This window comes from Mesoplodon densirostris, chromosome 2 (genome assembly GCF_025265405.1).
Source record: "Mesoplodon densirostris isolate mMesDen1 chromosome 2, mMesDen1 primary haplotype, whole genome shotgun sequence".
NCBI classification, from domain to species: domain Eukaryota; kingdom Metazoa; phylum Chordata; class Mammalia; order Artiodactyla; family Ziphiidae; genus Mesoplodon; species Mesoplodon densirostris.
In genome coordinates this window covers 155,256,083-155,282,359 of record NC_082662.1, presented here as the reverse complement: position 1 = coordinate 155,282,359, position 26,277 = coordinate 155,256,083, and the positions used below count along the sequence as shown (strand labels likewise).

Genomic DNA, 26,277 nt, shown 5'->3' with positions numbered 1-26,277 from the left:
CAAATAGGTCCACTTTTTGACCATTCTTTTTTTTTTTACTTAAAATAGGTATTTTATTATTAGAGAAATGTATACTTAAAAATCAAATTTCTAGTTTTTCCAGTTTTAGTATCTTGATTTTTTTTAAGTCACATAAAGTAAGTCTAAAGCGAAACTAAAGACTTTTCATGTGACATTTAGGCCTAGGAAATTTTTGACCAAAAAACCCCCAAAAATGTAATAAGAGTGCAATTAATAAATGCCAGAGAAGACAATTTAATTTTTGTCTTGAGCTAATCAAAATGTGGACAATGTTAACATTATCTTTGAGATTCTTTGCAGTTAGAACCAGCTGTACTGCTTTTTCACTGACACATCTTCCTCTCATAGGAATGTAGGTAGAGGAGGGGCTGGGCTGAGGTGATAGGATGACCTCTCTTTGCTGCTATGGGACAGCAGCTTTGAATCAGGAGACCATTCAAGTTGATTCTACACTAGCATCCCCTAGGTGACGGTTGCTCCTTACTTGAACTGCAGCTAATTTACGCCCAAGGAAGTTACTACTGCTTGTTCTTGGCTTAAACTCTGATGAAAAGAATGACTGTACCTATCTGTCCAGTGTTGTAAAGTTGAAAAGTTTCTTGAGCCCCAGCTTTGTAGGATATCATTTCTACTGGGTGAAATTACATTCTTGTGCTCTTTTACTCTTCCATCTTGCTGTTCTTCCTCCCATTCCCCACATAGATTTTTAAATTGTTTGTCTTTTTGTTTAACATATATTATTTAATATTTTGGATATAAAAACGCTATGAAAAATAATAATACAAACATCTGTATATCCACACCCAGCTTGAGAAATAAAAACATTATCATCACAGGAAATTGAAGCTTCTTGTGGTCACCCCTACCACGTATTGATTCCCTTTCTGCTCCTTCAGAGGTAATCGCATTTCCAAATTCAGTTTTTTTTATTCCTTGATACTTAAAAATATTTTGCTACATTTGTGTGTATTCCTGAGTAAGCTATACCAATATTGCACATGTTTTTAAGCTTCATGGAAGTGGTATTATGTATATATCCTTTTGCAATTTGCTTTTTAAAAACTACATTTGTGAGATTTATCCTTTAATTTATTTTCATTGTTGCTTAGTATTTTATTGTATGAATATTCCCCAGCTTACTTACCCATTCTCCTGCTGATGGACCTATTATTTCCTATTTTTGAGATTATAAGCAATGCTTTCATAAAATCTCTTGTACTTGGGTTTCTTATAGAAGTTAACTATTTAATACAAGTCTGAGGTGAGATAAGGAGCTTGTATCAGAATATAAATCAACGTATCATTTCTTTTTATTTATTTATTTACTTATTTGGTTGCACCAGGTCTTTGTTGCGGCATGCATGTGGGATCCAGTTCCCTGATCAGGGGTCGAACCCGGGCCCCCTGCATTGAGAGTGTGGAATCTTATCCACTGCGCCACCAGGGAAGTCCCATTGTACCATTTCTTTCATCAAGAAAGTTTTATCTCAAAAAAAAAAAAAAGTCAGCTCACCTAGGCAGTGTGCTTACTGATGTAATTGATTTACATCCTTGCACAAGCTCTTTATCTTACTGTGGTTCAATAACAATGAGTTTGAGAATGTGGACCACTTTCAGTGAACTTGTTGGGTCATAGGCACATCTTCAACTTTACTGCCTATTTCTAAAGCGTTCTCCCAAATCATTGAACCAATTTACATAGCTATCAGAAGTGAAAAAAAATTCCCATTGCTTCACGTCTTTGCCAACATGTGTTATTATCAGACTTTTAAATTTTTTGCCAATCTGGTGGGTGTGAGACAGTTCTTATTATGATTTTTATTTTGTCTTTCCCTGATTGCTGGTGATGTAGAGCATCTTGCCATTTAGAAAAAATTTTAAATTATTTTTTATTGAGATATAATTGACATATAACGTTGTATTCGTTTTAGGTGTACAATATAATTATTTGATACATGTATCTCTTGTGAACATACAGTATTTGTCTTCCTCTGTTTGACTTATTTCACTTAGCATAATGCCCTCAAGTTTGTTGCAAATGGTTGCCTCTTTTAAAAATTGGTTTTTAGGTTTTTTTTTAAGTCACTGAACTTTTCTGGACTGTTGCTACTAATCTTTAATTTTTTCTTTAACTCCTTTTTCCAAAGGCGGATTACGTCTGCTATTGCTTCTGCTGTTATGTCTTCTTGCTTCTTCTCCCTCTTCTCTTTCTTTCCCCACTGTTGATCATTCCATTCTTGCCTGTGGAATGTTACTAATGCACCTATGACTCATTTCCTGCTTTTCTAACTCCACTGTCACTCTTTGCTGGCTCAAGTTCTCTCAGGATCTATCTCTACTTGTGGTAAAGGTCATGTAACTGCATGCTGAATAAGCAAGACTCAGGGGTGTGATAATAAAAACAACTTTACTCTGTTCTTCTCCTGTCCTTCTATATCCATTCTGTGAGGGAACTCCTTCTCTTACTCCTGGATAAAACTCAAGAAGTTCCCATGACTTTTCTGATCAATTTTAGTTAATAAAAAGTCTGAACTCACGTTAGCTGACAAACAGTGTTAATTCAGTAATAAAATGTCCAGCGCAATATATGAATCAACATTTCTATCTTTACCCAAAGGTGTGACTTCTACCCTCTCCTATCTAGGGCTTCCTGCATTTTTGCTGTCTCCTTCCAGGAGGGAGCAAGGTGCTTTTCTTTTTCTGTTTGGACTATCTCCATTTCCTCAGGTTTGCTGCCCGACCCGGCGTGGAAGGCAGGAAGTCGGGGAGGCAGGGAGGAGCTGTGAGGCTTATGAGAACATTCTCACCTGACTGCTACTGTTGTAAGGTGGATGTTTAAAGCCAACTCTTTCTCTTGGGGTATTTCCCTGGCTTCTTTAAAGGATCTCCTGCCTGGCTTCCATAGCTGCAACTCCCTGGATGTGTGTCTTGCCTTCCCTTCAGCTGGCCACTCCCAAGGTCACCTCATCTTTGGTTCCCAGCCAAATACTCTTCTTTCTTTGGATTTCACTCACTCCTTCAGGCCACCCTCTTAGGAGGATTCCTTCCATTTTAATTTCTTTTTTTAAAAAGGGAAATACCTATTCTTTATTTTTAAAAATATATTTTTTGAATGGTTCGTATAGTCACATTTTTTTACTGACAAGTTGCTCTAGTAACCCAAAGAAGTGAAGGAGAAAGCAGCTGCCTCACCACCCAGATATTGATTTGTTCAGACGTTTCAATGCCTCATGATACAATAAAACCACGAATATTTTCTTTAAAAAAAGTTCGAAATTTTAAAAGTATAAGAGACTACAACTGATAAGTCTCCCTCTTACTCCCTGTCATTAGTTTCCTTCCATATTGACAGCCAGTGTTAACAGTCTCTTCTGTACCTCTGTAGAGATATTTTATGTATGTATAAGCAAATATTATATATCTTCCCACCTTAAGTCAAAGAGTAGAATACTATTGACATGGGTCCCACAACTAGTTCCTGGGATTCACTAATCTTTGGCTCCCCTTTTAGAGCAAGGAATACTTAATTTCACGAGTCCCGTCAGATACTCAGAACAGAAGCTGCTGTACTTTTTCCAGGCCCAATTCCAGTCTCAGACTACTCCGGTGTCCAAATTCTGAAGCACATATGTAGCTCTCCTCAAAGCCCCTCTCTCACTAGCTTGAGGTAAGGAAGAAGCTACCCCTGCATTCCCACTGCCTGTTCTCTCCTCAAAAGTCTTCCCCTCAAATCCTTTGAAACTACAATCTCTCAATTCTTTCATATCAGTGACCAGGTTGAAGGATCTTTGGTGAAGTTATGTGAAGAATCACATAACTGGTCTCGTATTACTCCTTTGAAAATCTGCTTCTTGGAGTCCCATCACATAACTTACTCTAGTTGCTGCTATCAGTTTGCCTTAGGGCTTCACTCAAAAACTGTAATTTAACATTTTTCCAAAGAAGACATGCAGATGAACAACAGGTACATGAAAAGATGCTCTATATGGCTAATCAGCAGGGAAATGCAAATCAGAACCACAGGGAGATGTCACCTCACACTTGTTATAATGGTTATTATCAAAGAGACAAGAGATAACAAGTGCTGATGAGGACATGGAGCAAAGGAAACCCTTGTACATTGTTGGTGAATATGTAAATTTAGTGCAGCCACTACTTCGGAAAACAGTATGGAAGTTCCTCAAAAAGTTAAAAATAGAATCGCCATATGATCCAGCAATCCCACTTCTGGGTATTCATTTGAATAAAATGAAAATACTTAACTTGTAAAGATATATTCACCCCCATGTTCATCGCAGCATTATTTATAATAGTCAAGATACGGAAACAAACTAAGTGCTTATCAACAGATGAATGGCTAAAGAAAATGTGAGATATATATATATATATAATATATATGTCACAATATTCTATTATTCAGCCATAAAAAAATGAAATCTTGCTATTTGTGACAACACGGATGGACTATGAAGGCATTGTGCTAAGTGAAATAACTCAGACCGAGAAAGACAAATACCGTACAATCTCACATGTGGAATCTAAAAACAAAAACAAAAATAAAAGAAAAACCAAACTCATAGATACAGAGAACATATTGGTGGATGCCAGAGGTGGGGAAGTAGGGGCAGAAGAAATGGGTGAAGGAAATCAAAAGGTACAAGCTTCCAGTTATAAAATAAATGAGTCATGGAGTTGTAATGTACAGCACGGTGACTACAGTCAGTGATACTGTATTTCATATTTGAAAGTTGCTGAGAGAGTAAATCTTAAAAGTTCTCATCACAAGAAAAAAAATTCTGGTACTATGTGTAGTGATGGATGTTAACTAGATTTATTGTGATATCATTCTGCAATATATACAAATATCAAATCATTATGTTGTACACCTGAAACCAATATAAAGTTGTATGTCAATTATATATCATTTGAAAAAGGAATGATGAAATTAAAAATTGCAAGTTTATATTCTTGTTAATAACAGTCAAATATGGTTAAATGCTGCCTTTATAGGTATCCCTATTCGCCTTTCACTCTCTGGATTTGCTGTCAAATGACTTCTCTGACCAATATTACCCTGGCTTGTGTGCTCAGGCATACACACTCACACATGCACAAATATTTATATATATGAAGATAAACGACTATGTCTCTGTTTTCTTGTCAAAGAAAGTTCTTACTGATAAATTTTAGTTTTTTTATAGTTCTGCACATCAGAACACCAAATGCCCTAGAAAATTAAAAACTAAGCCAAAAGACTGAATCTAGAAAAAGAAAGTAACCAGAAAACCCATCCCTAAATTTGGTGTCTGCATAGTTTGTTAGAATTGAAGGGAAATTTGCAGTCTGAATGGTTGAATTTATTATTGAAAAGATGGTGGACAAGATTACAGATCAGATTTGACACCTAGGCTTGACATTTCAATAGAAATGTCTTTAGCCAATCCTGACACATGATTTCATTCAATTAACCTCAAATAGCAAATGACACCACCATAGCTGTATCTCTCTATTTCTCGATTTGTTATGTCTAGAGATCAATGTCAAATATTACATTCTCAGGAGAGAAAACATGTAGCTATTCACCCCAAATTTAATTAAATCCAACAAACATTCAATTAAATTCAACAAATATTGAGTGCCTAGTATATGCAAGGCACATATTCAGTTGATAAAAAATAGTAAAAATAACCAACATTTTTGAGCACCTTCTGTGCACAAAGTACCATGCTATGTCCTTTACATGTGTTGTTTCTTTTAACCCTCACAAAACCTTATGGAGTAGTAGGTACGATTGTAGTCTCTGCTAGACAGATGTGGAAACTGAGGCACAAAGAGGTTAAGTAGCTTGACCAAAGTTATTTGATTTGATCCAAGTCTACGTGACTCCAAAGTTTATGCTCTTAAACCACTGTGAAGGAGACAAAGAGCTTTATAGTCTAGTGTGACAAAGGTGTGCAATATAAATGCAGAACTATCTATAGTAGGTACAATCCTAAGGAAGTACACAACATTGTGGAGTTCAGGGGTGCATTCAGTACCTGCAAAGGATGAGCAGTCATGGAATTTTTCCTGCAGTAGGTAGCTTTTGAGCTCGTACTTAAGGAATGTGGCAGAAATTGCAAACCAGGGTGATATGTGATCCAGGTTATGGAACAAAGGTCTGAAGTAGGAATGAACGGGCCATGTCTGAGATCAAAATTGGCTTGAACATTACATCCAGTTAGGGAAATAATAATAGCCAGTCTTTATTTCTCTCTTTTATGTGCTAGGCTATTGACAGATGTTATTTCTAATCTTTAAGATAACCCTCTATGGTAGGTATAATTAGTCATGATTTATGGACAATAAAATGGAGGTTTTTGAGGTCATGGGCAAGTGATGGAGTCAAGATTTGAATTGGAATCTTCCTGACACCACATCCTTGCCCTTTCTATTTTTTTGTGCTGCCTTACTTTAGGAAGATAGAAAGCTTGGCTGGTGTCATATTGAGAAAAGGCTTAACGACTGAGGAGTTTTTACTTATCTTGGCAGACACAGTCAGGCCAGGGACAAAACTCAAGCTGAACTCTAGGAAGACTGCTGAAATCATTTGGGCAGGAGAAATGAGAGCCTGAATTAGGAGAGCAGTGGTGTACCTGAACAACAGGGAAGTGGATATAAGAAATATGTAGGGCTTCCCTGGTGGCGCAGTGGTGGAGAGTCCGCCTGCCGATGCAGGGGACACGGGTTCGTGCCCTGGTCAGGGAGGATACCACATGCCGCAGAGCGGCTGGGCCCGTGAGCCATGGTCGCTGAGCCTGCGCGTCCGGAGCCTGTGCTCCACAACGGGAGGGGCCACGGCAGTGAGAGGCTTGCGTACCGCAAAAAAAAAAAAAAAAAGAAATATGTATTATTGGTACTTAGAGACAATAGCTGATTGGGTAGGAGCAAGGCATAGAGAAGAATATATAGTATTTTAAAACTTTTGATTCTCTTAGTTCTCAGAAGTGTGTTTGCAATGGCCATTAACAGAAATACAGGACAGGAAGAGGAGCTGGCTTTGTGGGACTGAGGAGTGGGAAAACAATAAACTTAATTTGGGAGTTGGAGGTACCGATGACTTCTGTATCTATGTGGAGATGGGTAAGACAGTTGGAGATTCAGTCTGAAGTTTGGGGCTAAGATCAAGTTCTCCAAGAAAGTTGAGAGTCAAAGCTACAGTACTCAACAAAGAATATAAAGTTCAGAAAACTCTGATCTTGGTGTCTGCTAAGAAGTAGGAAAAAAAGGGAGCTAGGGGCTTCCCTGGTGGCACAGTGGTTGAGAATCTGCCTGCTAATGCAGGGGACACGGGTTCGAGCCCTGGTCTGGGAAGATCCCACATGCCGCGGAGCAACTGGGCCCGTGAGCCACAACTACTGAGCCTGCGCGTCTGGAGCCTGTGCTCCACAACAAGAGAGGCCGCGGTAGTGAGAGGCCCTCACACTGCGATGAAGAGTGGCCCCCACTTGCCACAACTAGAGAAAGCCCTCGCACAGAAACGAAGATGCAACACAGCAAAAATTAATTAATTAATTAATAAACTCCTACCCCCAACATCTTCTTTAAAAAAAACAAAAAGGGAGCTACATTAAATACCTATTATGTGCCTAGCACTACTGGCAGGGTAACAAACCTTTCCTCATTAAGCTTCCAATCTTGTTCAAGAGATTAATTACACTCATCAAAGAGCAAACAGTACAAAACAATATACTCAGGAGCCAACCTGTAGGGTATAAACAATAGGAGTTATGGGATGTTGAAAAGGAGAGGGGTTGATGTGTTGAAGTTATTTTCAAAGTGCGGGAGAGGCCAAAGATCAGTACAAGGTATAACAGGTGGAAATCGTGCATAGGCTGATATGAGGATAGCATTACTCCCTACACAGTGACAGGAATTTTGGTGTTTTCTCTGTTGCCCAGGGGGCAGTATGAGGGTGAAAAAAATATAGCCTTTGGAGTAAGGGAGACCTCAAATTTTACATCTGCTTTTTTTTTTTTTTTTTTGCGGTACGCGGGCCTGTCACTGTTGTGGCCTCTCCCGTTGCAGAGCACAGGCTCCGACGCGCAGGCTCAGCGGCCATGGCTCACGGGCCCAGCTGCTCCGTGGCATGCGGGATCTTCCCGGATCAGGGCATGAACCCGTGTCCCCTGCATTGGCAGGCAGACTCCCAACCACTGCGCCACCAGGGAAGCCCTTTACATCTGCTTTTTATTTATTTATTTTTTTTGCGGTATGCGGGCCTCTCACTGTTGTGGCCTCCCCCGTTGCGGAGCACAGGCTCCGGACGCGCAGGCTCAGCGGCCATGGCTCACGGGCCCAGCCGCTCCGCGGCATATGGGATCCTCCCAGACCGGGGCACGAACCCGTATCCCCTGCATCGGCAGGCGGACTCCCAACCACTTGTGCCACCAGGGAGGCCCCTGCTTTTTATTGATGGTGTAATATTGGGCAAATTACTTAGCTTTTCAGCATTTAAAAAAAATGAGTATAACACTTAATCAGTTGGTTGAATAAATTCAGTAAAATAACATGAAAAGCATCTATCCCACTGCTTTACATAGAAAGGTTGGGGAAAACTTAATTAACTCTTTCCTTATGTTGTTTTTCTTGCTACCACTTGCACCACTGGGATACCCACATTTCCTGTTTTTTCCCCCAGCACAGCTTGCTGGAGACACAGTACACATTTTACATATGTGCAGGATTTTTGTACATCCATTTACCTCCTATTCAGGCACAGCTATAGGCCCTAAGAGAGGGGGCAGTTACTGCCTCCAGCTTTTATTAAGGTCCACTCGACAAGCATTTATTGAGCACCTACAATGTTCCAGTTACTATGCTAGGCCCTGTTGGTGTATAAAGAGAAGAGAAAAAAGAGTCCTCAAGATGAGAAACAGTCTCGGGATAAATAGCTATATGAGTTCAGAAGGTGGAGGAAAGTGACGGGTGGAGGGCTTGTGTGCAGTGAGCGCCTAGCAGAAGGTGGCATTATTTGCAAAAGAGATGTCATTTAAGCTAAGCCTTGACAGATCATAGAATTCACCATGCAAAGATTGGGGAAAGTGGATAAGGATGGTAGAAGTTATGGTGATCATAGAGTCTCTTAAAGCACAGTTATATCAATGCCAACACCTAAGGGGAGGAAACTCCGTTTTACTTGCTCTGGAGTCTTAAGCCACTAGACAGAGCGCATGCTGAACAGAATGGTAACCCTCGCGAATGAAACGGCCACAGTGCCAGCAGTGGGTAACTGCCGCAGCCGCAGAGCTGCAATTACTCTGAAACTGACTGGGTTACAGAAGATTTATTTGGACAACTGGTGAAACATCATAAACACTGAGAAGCTGCAATTTTCAGACTTCAAGCTCATCCTTGTCATAACCCCAGCTTGTTTTTTTTCGGCCGGGGGTGAAACGCGTAGCCAGAAGGCCCAGTTAGATGAAAGAGGGCGGGGGGCGGGGGGGTGGAGGGAAGGTCTCCGCTGCGGATCTACTTTGGCTCCTCCCAAGACCTGCAAGGCTCAACCTTCGCCACACCAAACATGGCGCCCTCGAGCTTCCTCTCCTCATTTTATCTCACACTCGCCTTTTGGCCACACTTAGCATGGCCCTAACCGAAGGTTGCATTCCTCTGGAACCGACTCGGGACAATTCTCGCGAGTTTTGCCTGGACACCACCACCCCCGGCCCCCCCACTGCTCCCGCCCTGCTTCGCGCAGCCGCCACCGCCACTGCCGCTGGCGCCGCTCCTCCTCCGTGTCAGTTGTTGGGCTGTAATGGCGACTGGGCCGCCGCTGCCGAAGTGACTCCCGGGCGGGGGAGCCGGGCCAGACCTACGCCAGAGGGAACTGCAGAGAGCCGCAGCTCAGGGGGTAGCTTGCTGTGGGGGAGGGGAGGCAGCCTTATCCGCCTCTCCTTCCTTCTCTGCAGACCGGCGGATCCCGGGAGCCGGTGCGAGGCGGGCACCCGGTGCGTCCCCGGAGCGGGGAGGCCAGGCCGGGCAGCCCTGGGGCCGGTCGGGGCGGCGTCACTGCACCCTCCGCCAGGCCCCGCGGGATGCACCGTGGGGGCCGAGGGCGGAGGCGACACTCTCAGGTGAGCTGCGGGAGGACCTGGCTGGGACCGCGGATGCTCGCTTAGCCTTCGCTGCCTCTGTCCGCGGTCCCGGGTCCGCGGCGGCGGCGGGGGAGGCGGGGCGGGGCGCCAGGAGCCCTGGCCCAGTCTGGCCTCCACCTCGAGGAGTCTCCCTGGGTCCTAGGCTTTGCTAGGAGGGCCATTCTGAGACCTAGGTTTCAGGTCCCACCGGTGCCTGCGGTAGACGGGATTTCCTTCCTTACCTGCCAGTGCTTGTCCCCCCTCCCTCGCCCCTCCTCTCTTCTGCAAAAGGTGTGAGATACCTCTCGCCCTTGCTCTCCGGAGAAGTGTCCCTTCTTCATTTGGATATCAGGCATATTTTGGGAAATTCCGGGGAACTGGCTCCAGTGGCAAGGATGACTAGTTTCTGTTCCTTTTTGGTGGGGATAAACATTTTCAAGCATAGGGAAAACTTTAATCTTCTTCTTTGGCAGCTGCTGAATGTAGTCTGTCCATTTATTCACAAGTGATGTAGGGGGAGATTTAAAAAGCTTGTACGCTTTGAAAGTTGTCGGTATTTTCCCCTGCCCTCTTTGAAGTGTAGCCTAACATGCTAAATGATATTTAGCTAATGTCACAAATATGGGTTGGAATTTGGCTGGCTTTTCGGATAGGAAGTTGCACATAGGTATAGATTTTGATGTGGTTTTTGTGTAGCAGCAAATCTTCCATAAAGGAAAAAACACGTTGTCAGGAATAGTGATGAGTATCCACGTCTGTACTTCACCTGATTGTTTTGTTTTGTTGGTGATCCTCGTTTTGAATTTGGAAAAGTCGTTAATGGTTATGTTGCCATGTTAACGATACCTCCTCCAGCCCTGTATTTTAAGGGTTTTTAAAGGACGGCTATTTTAGGCAGACCTAGTAAGAACTTGAAAAGGTTTGTGGAGCAATTAAAATACTCTCCATTTAAAAAATTTCTTAGTTTAAATTATTGTGTTTAAACAAGGCAATGTGCTGCTAATAACATGAGAATGTGACTTTGGGGGATTGGTTGTTAGACCTATGGTAGAAGTTGCTTTAAGCCCATGGGTATGTAATAATTAGTTTTGGTGTGCTAAATTTACAAACTCCATTCAGTGTAATAAAATAAATCTGAACCATTGAACCGTCATTGCATTGCATTTAAGATACTTTAATCAGTTAGATAAACATCAAGCTAGAATACATTGTATGTGTGGATAAATACATATGTATCTCAACTTTTCATAGTGAGTAGCACGGCTTGTGTTTGTAATAATGGTGAGTTATAATATGTAAACAATTTGATACATATGTGGAAGAATTTCTCTGATTCTCTGAGATATATTGGTGCGTAGTGTTATGTAAGAGCATTAATACTTGAATAGCCAGCCTCCTGTGGGGTAATCAATTTATGAGTTATGAAGTTTAGAATTTTTTTTCTAATGGTCTGATTGCTAGTCTTTTGCCCATTTTATAACACTTTTACCATATCATGGACAGAAGAAAGGAGATGAAGTCCCTATCTAACGAATTTTGTTGTTTGTTAAACAGCTGTAAGTTATAGTGGGAGCAAAAAGAAATCTAAAATAACTTACATAATTTTTTGGTGTGCCTCTACATAAATTATTTAGTCCTCATAGCAATTTTGTGAGGTAGATTTGACAAATGTCCTTATTTTGCAGTTGTGGAAATCGACAAGGAATAAATAAATGAACAAGGAAGTTCATTTATTTATGTGAATGATGGTCTTATTTCCACAGATGATCTAAGACTTTAAAATTTTGTCTTTATTTTTATTGAGGTATAATTGACATACTGGTTTCAGGCGTGTAGAGTGATTCGATCTTTGTATTTATTGTGAAGTGATCACGTCTAGTTAACGTCATAGAATTAGTTTTATTTAAAATTGAATATTAATATAGATACTTCTGGCATTTGGTTTTTTAAAATCTAAAAGATTGTGACAAGCCACTAGTTCCTTACGTGGATAACTGTCGGTACTTTAAAAACATTAGTATTTTCATAGCATTATGTTAATTAGTAACAAGCCATGAATTATTGTAGTGAATTGCTCTACTGCTATATGTACTTTTTGCTTGAACAGTGTTCTTCAGAAGTTGTAGTTAATTTGTCGTCTCTCATTTTGTTTGGATACTCAGAGTTCTGTCATCTTTAGTACTTCAAATTGTTTATATTCTTGGTTAACTAAAACAAATATTCAAGCCACATGGTCAGCAGCATAACTGAAAAGTAGGGACATCTTGGTGATTTTATTATAGAATTGATGATTTAAAAAGTTAACTTGCCATCTATACTTGTGATTGCTATTTTTGCCTTGTGGGGCAAGTCGTGAAGTAATTTTCTTTATTGACTTCTTTTTACAAAGTCAATTTCTAGTGTCACAAATCACTCCAAAAACCTGAATAATCAAAAGATTGCATAGGTTTTTTTGCATTAATATTTTTGTTCGTTATCACAAGTATAACTTCACATTTGCTGGTGGTTACTTTGGGTTATTCTTTGCCTTTCTCATCTAGTGTGTAAGTTCCATGATGGCAGAGATTGTCTATTAACTGTTGTGCACCCAGTGCCTAGCACATAGTAAAATAGTCAATAAATATTGGCTGAATAAATTGACTAGAGAGTGGTCTTGGCATAGTATTTAAACAAAACAAAACACTAGTTCATGGTTCCTAGGCACACATCAACTCTTCTTAGGAATATAGTCCATAGATAAAGTCAAGTTTGCTAGGTAGCAGGGGAATGACAGTCTGGGATTAAAAAGCTACTGAGAATAAGCCACAGGTAGATCCTGAAAGCTTTATTGACTATTTTAATGATTTGCTTAGATGTTCTGGCAATAGTTATTGTAATTTAAAGAAAATGGAAGCTTTAAGACCCTGACCTGTTATACTAGTACTATAATTATAGGTTTGTAATAATTTTAAGTCTCCTTTAATTACAGCATTGGGAGTTTTAAATCTTAAAGGCTAGCTAGTCCAATTCCCACGTTTTATATGTAAGTAAACAGAGTTCATATGGAGGAAATATCTCACCCATAGTTGATTTCATAACTGGATGAAGACTCTACTGTACAGCTGTGAAGTCTACATTTGTTTAATATGAAGATAATTATCAAATCAGAGGATAATTGTGAACAACCGGCAATCTCTTCTATGTAAGTGTTAACTAAAAACTCAAAAAAACAGGCCTCACTTTTCATGAATCAAATATGTATTTATTTATTTTTGGCTGTGTTGGATCTTCGTTGCTGCGCGCGGGCCTTCTCTGGTTGGCAGTGAGCGGGGGCTACTCTTCGTTGTGATGCGCGGGCTTCTCATTGCGGTGGCTTCTCTTGTTGCGGAGCATGGGCTCCAGGCACATGGGCTTCAGTAGTTGTGGCACGTGGGCTCAGTAGTTGTGGCTTCTGGGCTCTAGAGTGCAGGCTCAGTAGTTATGGCACACGGGCTTAGTTGCTCCGTGGCATGTGGGATCTTCCCGGACCAGGGCTAAACCCGTGTCCCCTGCAGTGACAGGTGGGTTCTTAACCGCTGCGCCACCAGGGAAGCCCCCCGAAATATTTTTTAACCTAAATATGAATCTCAAACTTCTCCTCTGTCATTGGGACTATAAATTGGTACAACTGTTTCTGGAAGGAAATTTGGCATCACCTATCAAAATTAAAAGTGCACATATTCTTTGATAGAATCATTTCATTTTTAGGAGTTTACCTTACAGAAATTTTAACACAAGAGCACTAGAACAAATCTATAAGGATGTTCATTTTAGCATTATTACAAATAAATGTCTACAACATTTATAAGTAACAAAAAAATCCTAAATGTTTGTGGGTAGGGGAATAGTTAAAATTACAGTATATTTAAGCTGTGACATACAATGCACTTGTTAATAGATTGAGGGATAGATATATTTACTTGATGAGAAGTAGCTGAGTGTTTCTTTGAGCACAGGGACCATGCAGCCAACTTTCTGGGTTCAAATCCTAATCATTTTTTAGCTCTGACCATTAGCAGGTTACTTAAACTCATCTATAAAGTGGATATAATTATAGTTCTCACCTGACAGGGCTGTTGTGAGAATTAAATGAGTTAATACTTAAGCCCTAAGTAAGTACCACATAGGTGTTTGTAATTATTATTATGGTCTGACAAGGAAGAATGTTCATGATATAATATTGAGTGAAAAAAATAAGTTGCACTACACTGTGCAGTATGATTCAGTGTTAAAACAAACACATAGGCAAAGAAATGTAGTTGGATTTTGTTTTGATTTTGTGTGTGCATAGGAAGGGCTCTGTAAGGATAGACATTAAACTATTAGCTGTGTTTATCACTGGGAGAGTGGAGGACTTTCCTTTTTTCTTTACTTTAGGCACTTTTGTGTTGTTTATTGTAAGTGGCATTATCATTTTTGAAACTTTTTTCTGAAGAAGAAAATATCGAGGCAGAATTTTTCTACTATTATACAGTCACATAATGTAGTTTTGAATATAGTTTATCAGAGAGCTACAGAGTATCACATGATTAGATTCTGTTTTAAAACTTTTGTTGATGGAAGGTTAAAATTAATCTATGAAAGTTCCTGATGAATGTATTTATTTTTATTCTAGCTTTGTGACCTTACGTCTTATTTCTTAATTTACAAAGTAAGCACATAGGCTAGATCAGTGTTTTGTAAACCCAGCATCCCCAGACCGTGCCATGAGGTACCTGGGAGCACCATAGTAAACTCACATGGGCACTGTTGAATCTTTTTAAATTTTTGAGGGAAACTGTAATATTTGACAACTGTGGGTTATCTGTGGGATATTTGACGTCTGTGAGACCACTGCTTAAACTATTAGTTTGAGGTACTGTGCATGAGATTGTGCCACATTCCTTTCAATGACAGTTATGTCTTCAAAAAGCTAGGTTTTGGGGGTTGCTGTGATGAAAAGAAAGTTCTGTGCAGAAATCAGTGTGAAACAGTAAATGAAAGTGGCCGTGTCCAAAGTGATTTCAAGGTCTGAGAAATTATGTAATGTCTTTTAGGTGCACACATGCCATTAATAAGTAATTGTGGTTATTTAGTAATTAAAAGATTTCTTTTAATTCATATGTATTTTTCAAGCTGCTACTAAGTTGTTAGGACATAAATACTTACTAGGCTATATGGACCTAACTACCTACTAATGGAACTGTTAGGTATTTTTTTGGCCTGTGGGCACTATGAAAAAATTACTGAGACACTAAGGGTTATGTGAACTGAGAAAGCTTAACCTCTTGAACTCTTTGACTAGGACACCTACAGTAAAAAATAGATTTTCCATGGGAACATAATATACATAGATATGTATATATCTATATATAAAATGAAATGAAAGTTTCACTTAAAAAAATACCCTTGCTGCTTTCAATACACCCTGATATTTTCAATTCAGTTTTATTTGGTTTCATTAAAAAATGCAGGCTCTAACGTACCAGATTGATTCTTTTTGATCTACTACATGGTACCATTACTACATATTTGAAAAACGTGAGACTAGATGACCCCTAACTTCCAGCTCTAATATGCTTTGTTCTCTGATTAGTTATAAATGAAGTTGGACTACACTTAAACAGTATAGATGCATCTCTGAAAAGTTGTGTAGATGGCTACGCTTTCTTGTATGATGAATCATTTAAAATTCTATAGAGAAATAATGGTGTAAAGGAGATCTTTTTATAGATGGAAGGATATTTTTGCAACCAGAAGAATCGGATTTATCTTTGATAAATTTGAGGTTAGGTGATTTTTTAAAAAGTTAACCACTTAAAGTTTTTGTTGTTGTTGTAAGTGGACTTGTAAAAGCTCCTTTGGAATCATGGCGTCTCTCCCTTTTAAAAACTAGATTGATTGATTGATTTTTTAAAACCTACATCCTACTTTCCTTAAGCAACCATGTTTGTTTGCTTATTTACTTTTGGCTGTGTTGGGTCTTTGTTGCTGCATGCAGGCTTTTTCTAGTTGTGGTGCGCGGGCTTCTCATTGCGGTGGCTTCTATTGTTGTGGAGCATGGGCTCTAGGCTCCCTGGCTTCAGTAGTTGTGGCACGTGGTCTCAGTAGTTGTGGCTTGTGGGCTCTAGAGCGCAGGCTCAGTAGTTGTGGCTCGCGGGCTCTAGAGCGCAGGCCCAGTAGTTGTGGCACGCGGGCTTAGTTGCTCCGCGGCATGTGGGATCTTCCTGGACCGGGGCTCGAACCCATGTCCCCTGCATTGGCAGGTGGATTCTTAACCACTGCGCCACCAGGGAAGTCCCTAAAAACTAGATTTAAAAATCATTCATGAGTAATAGCACTGGCTTCATTTAACTGGCTTCATTTCATTCATGATTTTCATGTCTAAATCTATAAAATAAGAGTATTTTTTTAAAGAATTTCTTTTTAGTTTTGGGCTTATTTTAAAACATAATATGCATATGTACACGTATAACTATTATTTTGCTTATTGTTTTTTTACATGTTACCATGAAAGAAATTTTTTGCTTACCAGTGGTTAACCTCTTCATATTATATGAAATACTTGTGGGTTTTTTTTTGCCCTGTTTGCATTTGAGAATTGGATTCTGAGATTTATCAATGGGACAGTCATTCAGCAGACAGGTCTGGAGCACCTAGTGGGTGCTGTGTACTGTGCATGGACTAGGGATATAAAGAGGAATAAAACATCATCCCCACAGTGACATGTAAGAGACAGATATGTAAATAAATAGTATGGAGGTGGGGAGGTAAGAGGAAAGATAAAGTGGGAGCAACTATACAGCGGCTTCAAGTGAAAGAAAAAGTTGTTATATTTGTTTCCTTAACAGCCTCTAAATTAGCTAAGTTATTGAATGTTGAAGGAAACTTCTCAAAATTACTTTTCCTTGTTTTTTTCCTCAAAACGTGATAAATGTATCTGCTTTTAAAAATTCGAAAACATATCCACTGGAAAATCTGCTTCCTTTCTTAGATCCTCAGTCCCTCTCCGCAGAGTTAACCAGTGTTAATGGCTTCTTCTGTATCAGGGAAGCTTTTGTAGTGAAAATTTTGGGGACAAAAAATAATCCTGACTTGCACTATAAGACACATTTATAAGGATATATTCCTTGAAATTAATTTAGAAGAGTAAATATTCAGGATAACTAGATAGAGGGTAAACAAAGTATAGGCTCCTATTTTTAGGTTTTTTTAAGTAAAAGACTAGAGGTACCTTTAATCAGGCTCTAGTTTAGCTCTTCATTTCATATCAGTGGGGGACATTGTGTTCTTTGTGATCCCTATCCAGTTTCCTATACACCAGAGGCCAAGCTGGTGCCAGATGTTATAGTTTCTTCTGGGTTTCCTGGATTATAGGAGGTCATTCTTAATTGTTAAAAGTAGTTGTTGAGGTTTGTATTTTATACGTAAAAAGAGGTGAGGCTAATTCTCAGGTCATTTGTTTTTGTATCCCATATTATGGGAGTATTGGTTATTCTGAGAATTCACATGGAAGAGTGTAGTAGGTCTGTTTTAGAGCTGGAATGTTTTCCACTTTTCCTAGCCTGGTCCCTACTAAATTTGTCCATTTTATATTGAGACTAGATAGTATGACTGTTGCAGGGTTGTTTCTTTTCAACCTTTCAGGCATAGATGGTTGTTACATCGGGTCTGATAAAGATGAGAGAACAGAAGCAAAGTTACAGAAAATAACTCTGGGAGAGCCAGAACGAAGTCGTTTCTTTCATTTTTTATCGCCAGTACCTGCACATAGTAGGAGCCCAATAAATAATTGAGCTGAATAAGTCTATGTGACTGAATGAGAGCGCTGTCAATAAATGTGAAAGGAAAATTTGCTGCTAGAAGATACTTGAGAATTGGCTATTTCAAAAGGTCATATCTTATTTGTATATACATATGATAGGTATAGATCAGAGTTTGTCAGACTTCTTGGTGTCAAGGAGACACTTTATATACTCTTGAGTTATTGAAAACTCAAAGAGCTTTTATGTGGACTATATCTGTTGATATTTGTTGTATTAGAAACTTTAAACATATTTATTAGTTTATTTAAAATAACCATAAACTGTATCATATTAATACACAATTTTTAAAATAAAAAATAACTATATTTTCCAAAACAAAAAAAATTTAGTGAGAGAGTGGCATTGTTTGACATTTTTCAGATCTTTATAATGCCTGGCTTAATAGAAGACATCTGGATTCTCATATCTGCTTCTGTATTCGATCTGTTGTGATATCATATGTCATGGAGCCTTTGGGAAACTCCACTATACACACTCCCAAGAGAATGAGAGTGAAAAAGACAAATAATGTCTTAATATTATCATGGAAATAGTTTTGATTTTAAAGACATTCTTGAAAGGGTCTCATAGACCCTCAAGGATGCCTGGACCACGCTCTGAGAATTGGTGGTATAGATTATTAAATTCAAAGGGGAAAAGGATCTTAGAGGTCATATAGTATAATCAGTCACCTCTTGTGGATATTTCTTGCTTGTGAAACTGGAGTGTGATAGGGAATACCTCAAGTTTGTTTTTTGGGAATAATCATGACTTGGCTTTTGGAGATGATGAGTTTGATGTGTCTTTGAGATTTCTGAATAAGCAGTTGGTTATGTGGGTTGGGTTATCAGAGATAAGATCTGACCATAGTTTCAGAAACCAGTAACACAGGATCTATATCACTGTCTTGCACTTTGCCTACTTACTATACTGCGAACTTAATTTTCAGAAAGCCTAAGAATACTTTTCTTATTTATGTGACTCAAGTTTTATTTTAGTGACCATTTTACAGTGAGTTTAACTGGCATCTTGTAGAGAAACAAGTTGTTTCATGTAAAAGTCAAAGCATAAATGAACAATACTGCTTTGTTCAGACTAAAGCTGGATATCACAAGAACTAAAAAAGAACCTATATTTAACAGGGTTCTATTTGCATCATGTAAAATACAAATAAAAGCTCCAGACAATGGCTCAGAATATAAAAATGGCTTATGTGTGCGTATGGGAAGGAGAGGGCTGCAAAAGCAGTGGGGAGTGGTGGTGCGGGAGGGACAGACAGCTAACTTCTAAAAGTTAGCTAAGGATGACTCTAATTTGCCACAGAGAATGGAAACACAGTTTCACTAAAGCTATGATAAATGATATAAAAAGAATCCAGTTAAAAGTGATATAAATAAAAAGCAGGAACACCTATAAATCAAGTAAAGATGCAACTTCATAAAACTATTTACTTGCTAGCAAACATAAAGCCAACAAGGAGTCCACACTTCATGAATCACCAAAATATTCACCTCATAAGAGAAGTACAAAGGCTCAGAGAAAACTAACCAGAGCTGAGAAATTGCCCTCTTATTATGTAGGCTAAGAGTTCATAAATAGGGAGAATGGAAAAAGAACAGAAAAAGTAACTTTTAGAGGAAAGGAACTATAAGAATACTTCGCCTGTTTCAAGATTTCCTCGCCTCCAGGTTCTCTCAAGAAACTTCGACCATCAATTATATTTTCTCCCGTGTATCTCTAGCCTCCTCCCCTCCCTGAGATGCTTCCTATCAGCATTTATACTTAATCAATTAAGCCTTCTTACTTAAAACAAACACAAAAAAACCTCAATCCAACACCCTCCTCCATTACTGCTCTCTTTTTCCTTCACAAACTTCTCAAAAAAATTGGTTGAATACATTCAGTTTCCACTTAGAAGATACTTTTCAGTCATTCTTCAAACAATCACAGTGTGGTTGCCACCCCCATTTCTCCACATTTAGCTCTCACTAAAATCACCAAAGACCTCTTTATCTCTAAACCTAAAGGGCATTTTCAAATAACAAGCCCTCAACCTGCTTGGCCTTTTGGCAGCATGTTTGACTACTCTCTTGAAATACTCTTTTCCCTTGGCTTCCATACACTACACTCTGATTTCCACTTCCTCTCTACTTCTCTTTCTCAATTTCCTTTGCTAGCTAGTCCTTCTCTTTTTTTTTTTTTTTTTTTTTGCGGTATGCGGGCCTCTCACTGTTGTGGCCTCCCCCGTTGCGGAGCACAGGCTCTGGACGCGCAGGCTCCGGACGCGCAGGCTCAGCGGCCATGGCCCACGGGCCCAGCCGCTCCGCGGCATATGGGATCCTCCCAGACCGGGGCACGAACCCGTATCCCCTGCATCGGCAGGCGGACTCTCAACCACTTGCGCCACCAGGGAGGCCCTAGTCCTTCTCTTTTAAATCTTGAGGTGCAAGAGGGTTTGACCTTGGGCTCTTTTCTTCTCGAAAACTATACTTTCTCCCTGGGTAACCTCACCTATGCCCAAGGCTACCATCTGTACCATCTATATGCCAATGACTGCCATTATATGAATGACCATTAGAGGCTTTCAGAGGTTTGAGAGAGAGAGAGAGATCTAGGTTTAATTTCCAGTTCTGACTCTTATTACCTGAATGACCTTGGACTAGTTCCATAGTCTGTCTGATACTTTCTTCATCAGTACAATGAATATAGGGATAGTTGCCTCATGAGATTGGAAGTAGTGTCTGGAAAACAGTATAGCCCTTGGCTCACATAGAAGAAACACGGAAAATATTAGCTATGATTATTACCTATTAACTGCCCTCATGGTCATGCCCAAGAGTGTTAAGAGGCCTGTAATTTTGGCTTCTGGTTTCAAATAATTGTTGTCTTTTTTTTTTTTTGGCTGCTTTGAGTCTGTTGCTGCGCACGGGCTTTCTCTAGCTGTGGTGAGCGGGGGCTACTCTTCATTGCAGTACGTGGGCTTCTCACTGCGGTGGCTTCTCTTGTTGCAGAACAAGGGCTGTAGGCGCGCAGGCTTCAGTAGTTGTGGCACGTGGGCTCAGTAGCTGTGGCGCGTGGGCTCTAGAGTGCAGGCTCAGTAGTTGTGGTGCACAGGCTTAGTTGCTCTGTGGCATGTGGGAATCTTCCCGGACCAGGGCTCAAACCCGTGTCCCCTGCATTGGCAGGCAGATTCTTAATCACTGCACTACCACGGAAGCCTGCATTTATTTTAGTTTTAAAGTGAAGTTTGCCCAAAGAAAACTTTTGTCATATCACTGACAGATTATTTAGTAATGTAGAATAACTCATGTTCGTTTAGTTATCACTTGACACTTGGCTAGACCAAAGTATCTTTGTGAGAAGGAGAGTAAAGTGAGTTAAATTTTTTAACTGTGTTGGTAGCTGATTAAAGCTTTTATGGTTAGAAAATTTTTTTCTCATTACAAAAAAACTTTATGTTTTATGAAGTAGTGTACTTCTCATACATATAAAACACAAGTTGAATCCAGGTAACCCTGTTCGAAGCAGTCTACAGGAACCATCTTTTCGCATATGCATTGCCGCTAGAGATTGGAATATGCACAGTGTTGGTTACATACAATAAAGTCTGATTAATTAACCTTTATTTTTAATAATTCATATGTCATAGAATACAAATCAATCAGAAAATTACTTTCAGTAAAATTTCGCTACCAGATAACAAAATGCAGTCATTAAGAATCTATATGACAGATACCAAATAATTAAGAACCCAATTTTCTTTGCTGAGTTGGACTTAAATAAAATCTTCACTTAATCTTTGGAAGAATAGCTCTTTGTCATTAATTTTTGTGTTTTTTTTTTGGAATTTTATTTAATTTTTATGCAGCAGGTTCTTATTAATTATCTATTTAATACATATTAGTGTATATATGTCAATCCCAATCTCCCAATTCATTCCACCACCCCCCACCCCTGCTTTCCCCCCTTGGTGTCTGTACATTTGTTCTCTACAATATGATTAGAAAATTTTTTAACTATTGGCATATTTGTTGATTTTAGATTTTCTACTACCCCTGTCTGTTTTTAAAAACCTAGATTGACTTTTCTTAGAGTCATATTGTATTATCTATGAAAATTTGTATTTTTAGAACATTTTTGAAATTTTTTTCTGAGAAATTTATAAACCAGGATTGTTTACTATAGGTGAAAATAACTCCCTTAAAATTAATTATACCTTTAGTTTTACATGTTTAGACTTAGTAGGTAGGTTTTTCCTTTTCTTAAATTAAATTAGGGTCTTTAATATTCACCATATTGAACTGCCTTTACAGACATTGAAGAAAATTATTTTTATCAAATATGACAAAGGTTTAATATATTTATAATGTAAGAACTCAGCAAATCAATAAGAAAAACTTTAATATCCTGGTAGGTAAGTGGGCAAAGGACAAGAAAAGATAATTCACAGATGAAGAACTTAGATTAAGTTCTATGGCGGAATGTTTAGTCCTGCTAGCAATCTAGTAAATTCAAATTAAAGCAACCATATTCTTCCCTAATAGGAATATAATTAATATTCCTTAGTAATCAGCAAAAGTAAAAAGCATAGTTAATATTAAAATATATTAATGAAACTGTTGGGTTCATGTTATTGTAAATTGGAAAACAGTTCAACATTGGATCTCTAGAGTAGCATGTTCTGTACATTCGTTAGTTCAGTTTTAGCACACTTTGTAGATCCTGTTCTAGATAACCGATTCAAATGAGCATTAATGTACACAAATATGTTCATTTCAGTGTTATTTATAATAGAGAAATTGAGACATAATACTGTATTGATAATCTCTTGCTGGCTAACTCCACTTCCAGGATAGTTCACTCATATGGCTGTAGGCAGGAAGCCTCAAGTTTTTTTTTGCCACATGGACCTCTTCATAGGGCTGCTTGACTGTCCTCATGACATGGCAGCTGGATCCTTAAGAGAGAGGGAGAGAGAACAAGCAGTGCCTTTTATGACTTAGTCTTGAAAGTCACACTGTCACTTACACCACATTTGATTTGTTAAAAGTGAACCACTAAGTCCGGCCTACATTCAACGAGAGGAAAATTAAGCTCCTCTTCTTTTTTAAAAAAATTTATTTATATTTTATTTATTTATCTATTTTTGGCTGCATTGGTTCTTCGTTGCTACGCACAGTCTTTCTCTAGTTGCGGCGAGTGAGGGCTAGTCTTCGTTGCAGTATGCAGGCTTCTCATTGCGGTGGCTTCTCTTGTTGTGGAGCACAGGCTCTAGGTGCGCAGGTTTCAGTAGTTGTGGCATGCGGGCTCAGTAGTTGTGGCGCACGGGCTTAGTTGCTCCACGGCATGTGGGATCTTCCTGGACCAGGGCTCAAACCCATGTCCCCTCCATTGGCAGGTGGATTCTTTCTTTTTTTAATTTTTAAAAAATATTTATTTATTTTTGGCTGTGTTGGGTCTTCATTATTGTGTGCAGGCTTTCTCTAGTTGCGGTGAGCAGGGGGCTACTCTCCGTTGTGGTGCGCGGGCTTCTTGTTGCAGTAGCTTCTCTTGTTGAGGAGCACAGGCTCTAGGCATGCAGGCTTCAGTAGTTGTGGGACGCAGCCTCAGTAGTTGTGGCTTGAGGCCTCTAGAGCGCAGGCTCAGTAGTTGTGGCACATGGGCTAAGTTGCTCTGCGCCGTGTGAGATCTTCCCGGACCAGGGCCCGAATCCATGTCCCCTGCATTGGCAGGCAGGTCCTTAACCACTGGGGCACCAGGGAAGCCCATGATACAATTTTTTGTGTGTGTGTGTGTGGTTCGCGGGCCTCTCACTGTTGGGGCCTCTCCCGTTGCAGAGCACAGGCTCCGGACGCGCAGGCTCAGCGGCCATGGCTCACGGGCACAGCCGCTCTGCGGCATGTGGGATCTTCCCGGACCGGGGCACGAACCCGCATCCCCTGCATCGGCAAGCGGACTCTCAACCACTGCGCCTCCAGGGAAGCCCACATGATACAATTTTTTTTTTTTTCTTTTTCTTTTTTTTCTTTTTGCGGTATGCGGGCCTCTCACTGTTGTGGCCTCTCCCGTTGCGGAGCACAGGCTCCGGATGCGCAGGCCCAGCGGCCATGGCTCACGGGCCCAGCCGCTCCGCGGCATATGGGATCCTCCCAGACCGGGGCACGAACCCGTATCCCCTGCATCGGCAGGCGGACTCTTAACCACTGCGCCACCAGGGAGGCCCTGATACAATTTTTAATGGTTTAGTTTTCCAAGTAAAAATAAAGTTATTAGATTATCAGGAACTCTTAAGAAAATACAGATATAACTTTTAGAGATGACAAAATTCTTTTCTGACTTTCATGAAAGGCAAGATAGGGCATTTTCTTTACTAATATTATAATACTGATTTTCAGTGAATGCTGATGATGTGATTGCAGGTAAATTGGCAGGATGAGGAGCAGCAAATCAAAAGAGGTGCCTTTACCAAATCCAAGGAACTCTCAAAGCACGGATACTGTTCAAGGTATGATTTGGGTTTTTTTGAAACTGAACTTAATGATTTGTTTAGGTCATGTGCCTAAAATTCTGAGCTATTCAGTAAATGAAAATTATCCATATGCTTTGATTTATAACAAGTGGATAAATAATTTTTAAAATTCAATTTTGTTTTAAATATACAAGATACCTTATATTCAAAGGCACCCAATAGTAAACTGTTTTGTAAGGGAAAACATCCTTTTTAAAAATGAATCAGTATATGTAAAATTAGTTATATACAATATCTTACAAATTCTGACTTAATGTTAATAAATATCATACAGCTCCCAATATAGTCAGAGACCTGTAGTGCACAGATAACAAAAACAATAGTCTCATTGAACTCTTTTTTTTTTTTTAAGTGATGCATTGGGGGTAACTTTAATTTAGGGCATGATATTTTTTGAGGGACGTTGACAAACTGGAGTATATCTGGAGCAAGATTATTGGGTTTGTGAGGGATCTGGATATCACATCACATGAGGGGCATTTGGAGGAGATGAAAATAGTTATCCTAGAGAAGGATGACTCAAGGGAAATATATAGATTTAAACTCTTTGAAGGGCTGTTATCTGAAAGACTAAATAGATGTTACCTTGTTTCTACTAGTAGATTGAAGTCTGGAGTAGTTTTCCAGCCTTTTCATATCATAATATGAAATGCAGTGCAATACTATATTTTGTATTTGTTCAGCTCATTGGGATAAACTGAGGATACTTTTAAACTGAGGATGCTTATTGTTAGAGATGTCTGATGGAGTGTAGGTGGCGGGGGGGTGTTAGTCCAGTTGTCCTAAGGACTAGTGGGATCAGTGTCTAATACAACTAAACCTTATATTGGGAAGCTCGGCTTTAGAGGATAGGAGAGGAATCATGTTTTGGCTTAATATAATAAAGCACTTGCTGGGGAATAGTTCTGCCTAATAAAGTGATTCTCAAACTTTTGAGTGCATTTGGGACCTATTAAAATGCAGATTCCAAGGTACACTTCAGAGATTCTAATTCAGTAAATATCAATATTGCCCAGCAGATATAACCACACCATGGGATGCACTTTCTCAGACCAAGGCTGCTGTAAGTAATTACAGGTTCCATTTATTTCTTTCTGGTCTAAAATTGATTGCCTGTTATGATTGAATAGATTACAATTTTTTTCTGTAGTGCTTTTTTGATAAGAAAATAAGGTTAAACATTTCTGTAAGAAGTTATATACTATATGTTACAAAATGAACATTAATGACAACTATTAGACAGTAAAGCAATAATTAAGACACTAAGTATCAGAAACATTAACACTATGGCATATAAAAGATTAAGATAATTTGTACTGTTTATTCTGCTTTCATAAATTTGCTCAATTGGTGTGTTGAGATGAAGATTTAAAGCATAGAATGTATTTGAGAAGGTGGGGCTGTGTCTATGTAAAAGGCTCAGTCAGGAAATGAAAGAAACAGCTTTTCCTTGAGTGGACTGTGAGTTACCTCCTCATTTTTTGTGGCAATAGCAGTCTGTTTTTTCTTAGCACTGCTGAAGAAGCATGATTATGGGCAAATGTTCTCATTTATGTTCTGTCCAATCTTGTCTGGAGTTTAGAAATCCAAATTTGGCAAGTGATACATAGCTTCTTCAAAGAGAGACCTTTTCCTTTTTTCTTTTTCAGGTAAATTACTCTTCTAATATATATTTTGTTTGTTTCCTTTTGTATTCTACCTGAGTTCGAATTATCTATTTCTTTACTGTCTGAATATGGTGTTTTCTGTCCCCTAATCTTTTGGTTTGAAAATCAATCCAGAAAAGGTACTATAACCTAGGTTTGGTCAT

General features: G+C 39.3%; 1 protein-coding gene across 3 annotated transcripts in view; it reads left to right on the top strand.

The window, feature by feature from the left end:
* The first annotated feature begins 9,771 nt into the window (after positions 1–9,771).
* The window catches only part of CEP350 (centrosomal protein 350), a 144,427-nt gene continuing 127,921 nt past the window's right edge, over positions 9,772–26,277 (top strand). For 2 of the 3 annotated variants that reach the window (XM_060091185.1, XM_060091183.1), the window contains exons 1-3: positions 9,772–10,136; positions 24,358–24,443; positions 25,484–25,530. In XM_060091185.1, the coding sequence (XP_059947168.1) occupies positions 24,371–24,443; positions 25,484–25,530 (120 nt within the window). In that variant the 5' untranslated portion in view covers positions 9,772–10,136; positions 24,358–24,370. The remainder of the gene's footprint in view (positions 10,137–24,357; positions 24,444–25,483; positions 25,531–26,277) is intronic. The other variant, XM_060091184.1, reaches the window with a different exon arrangement.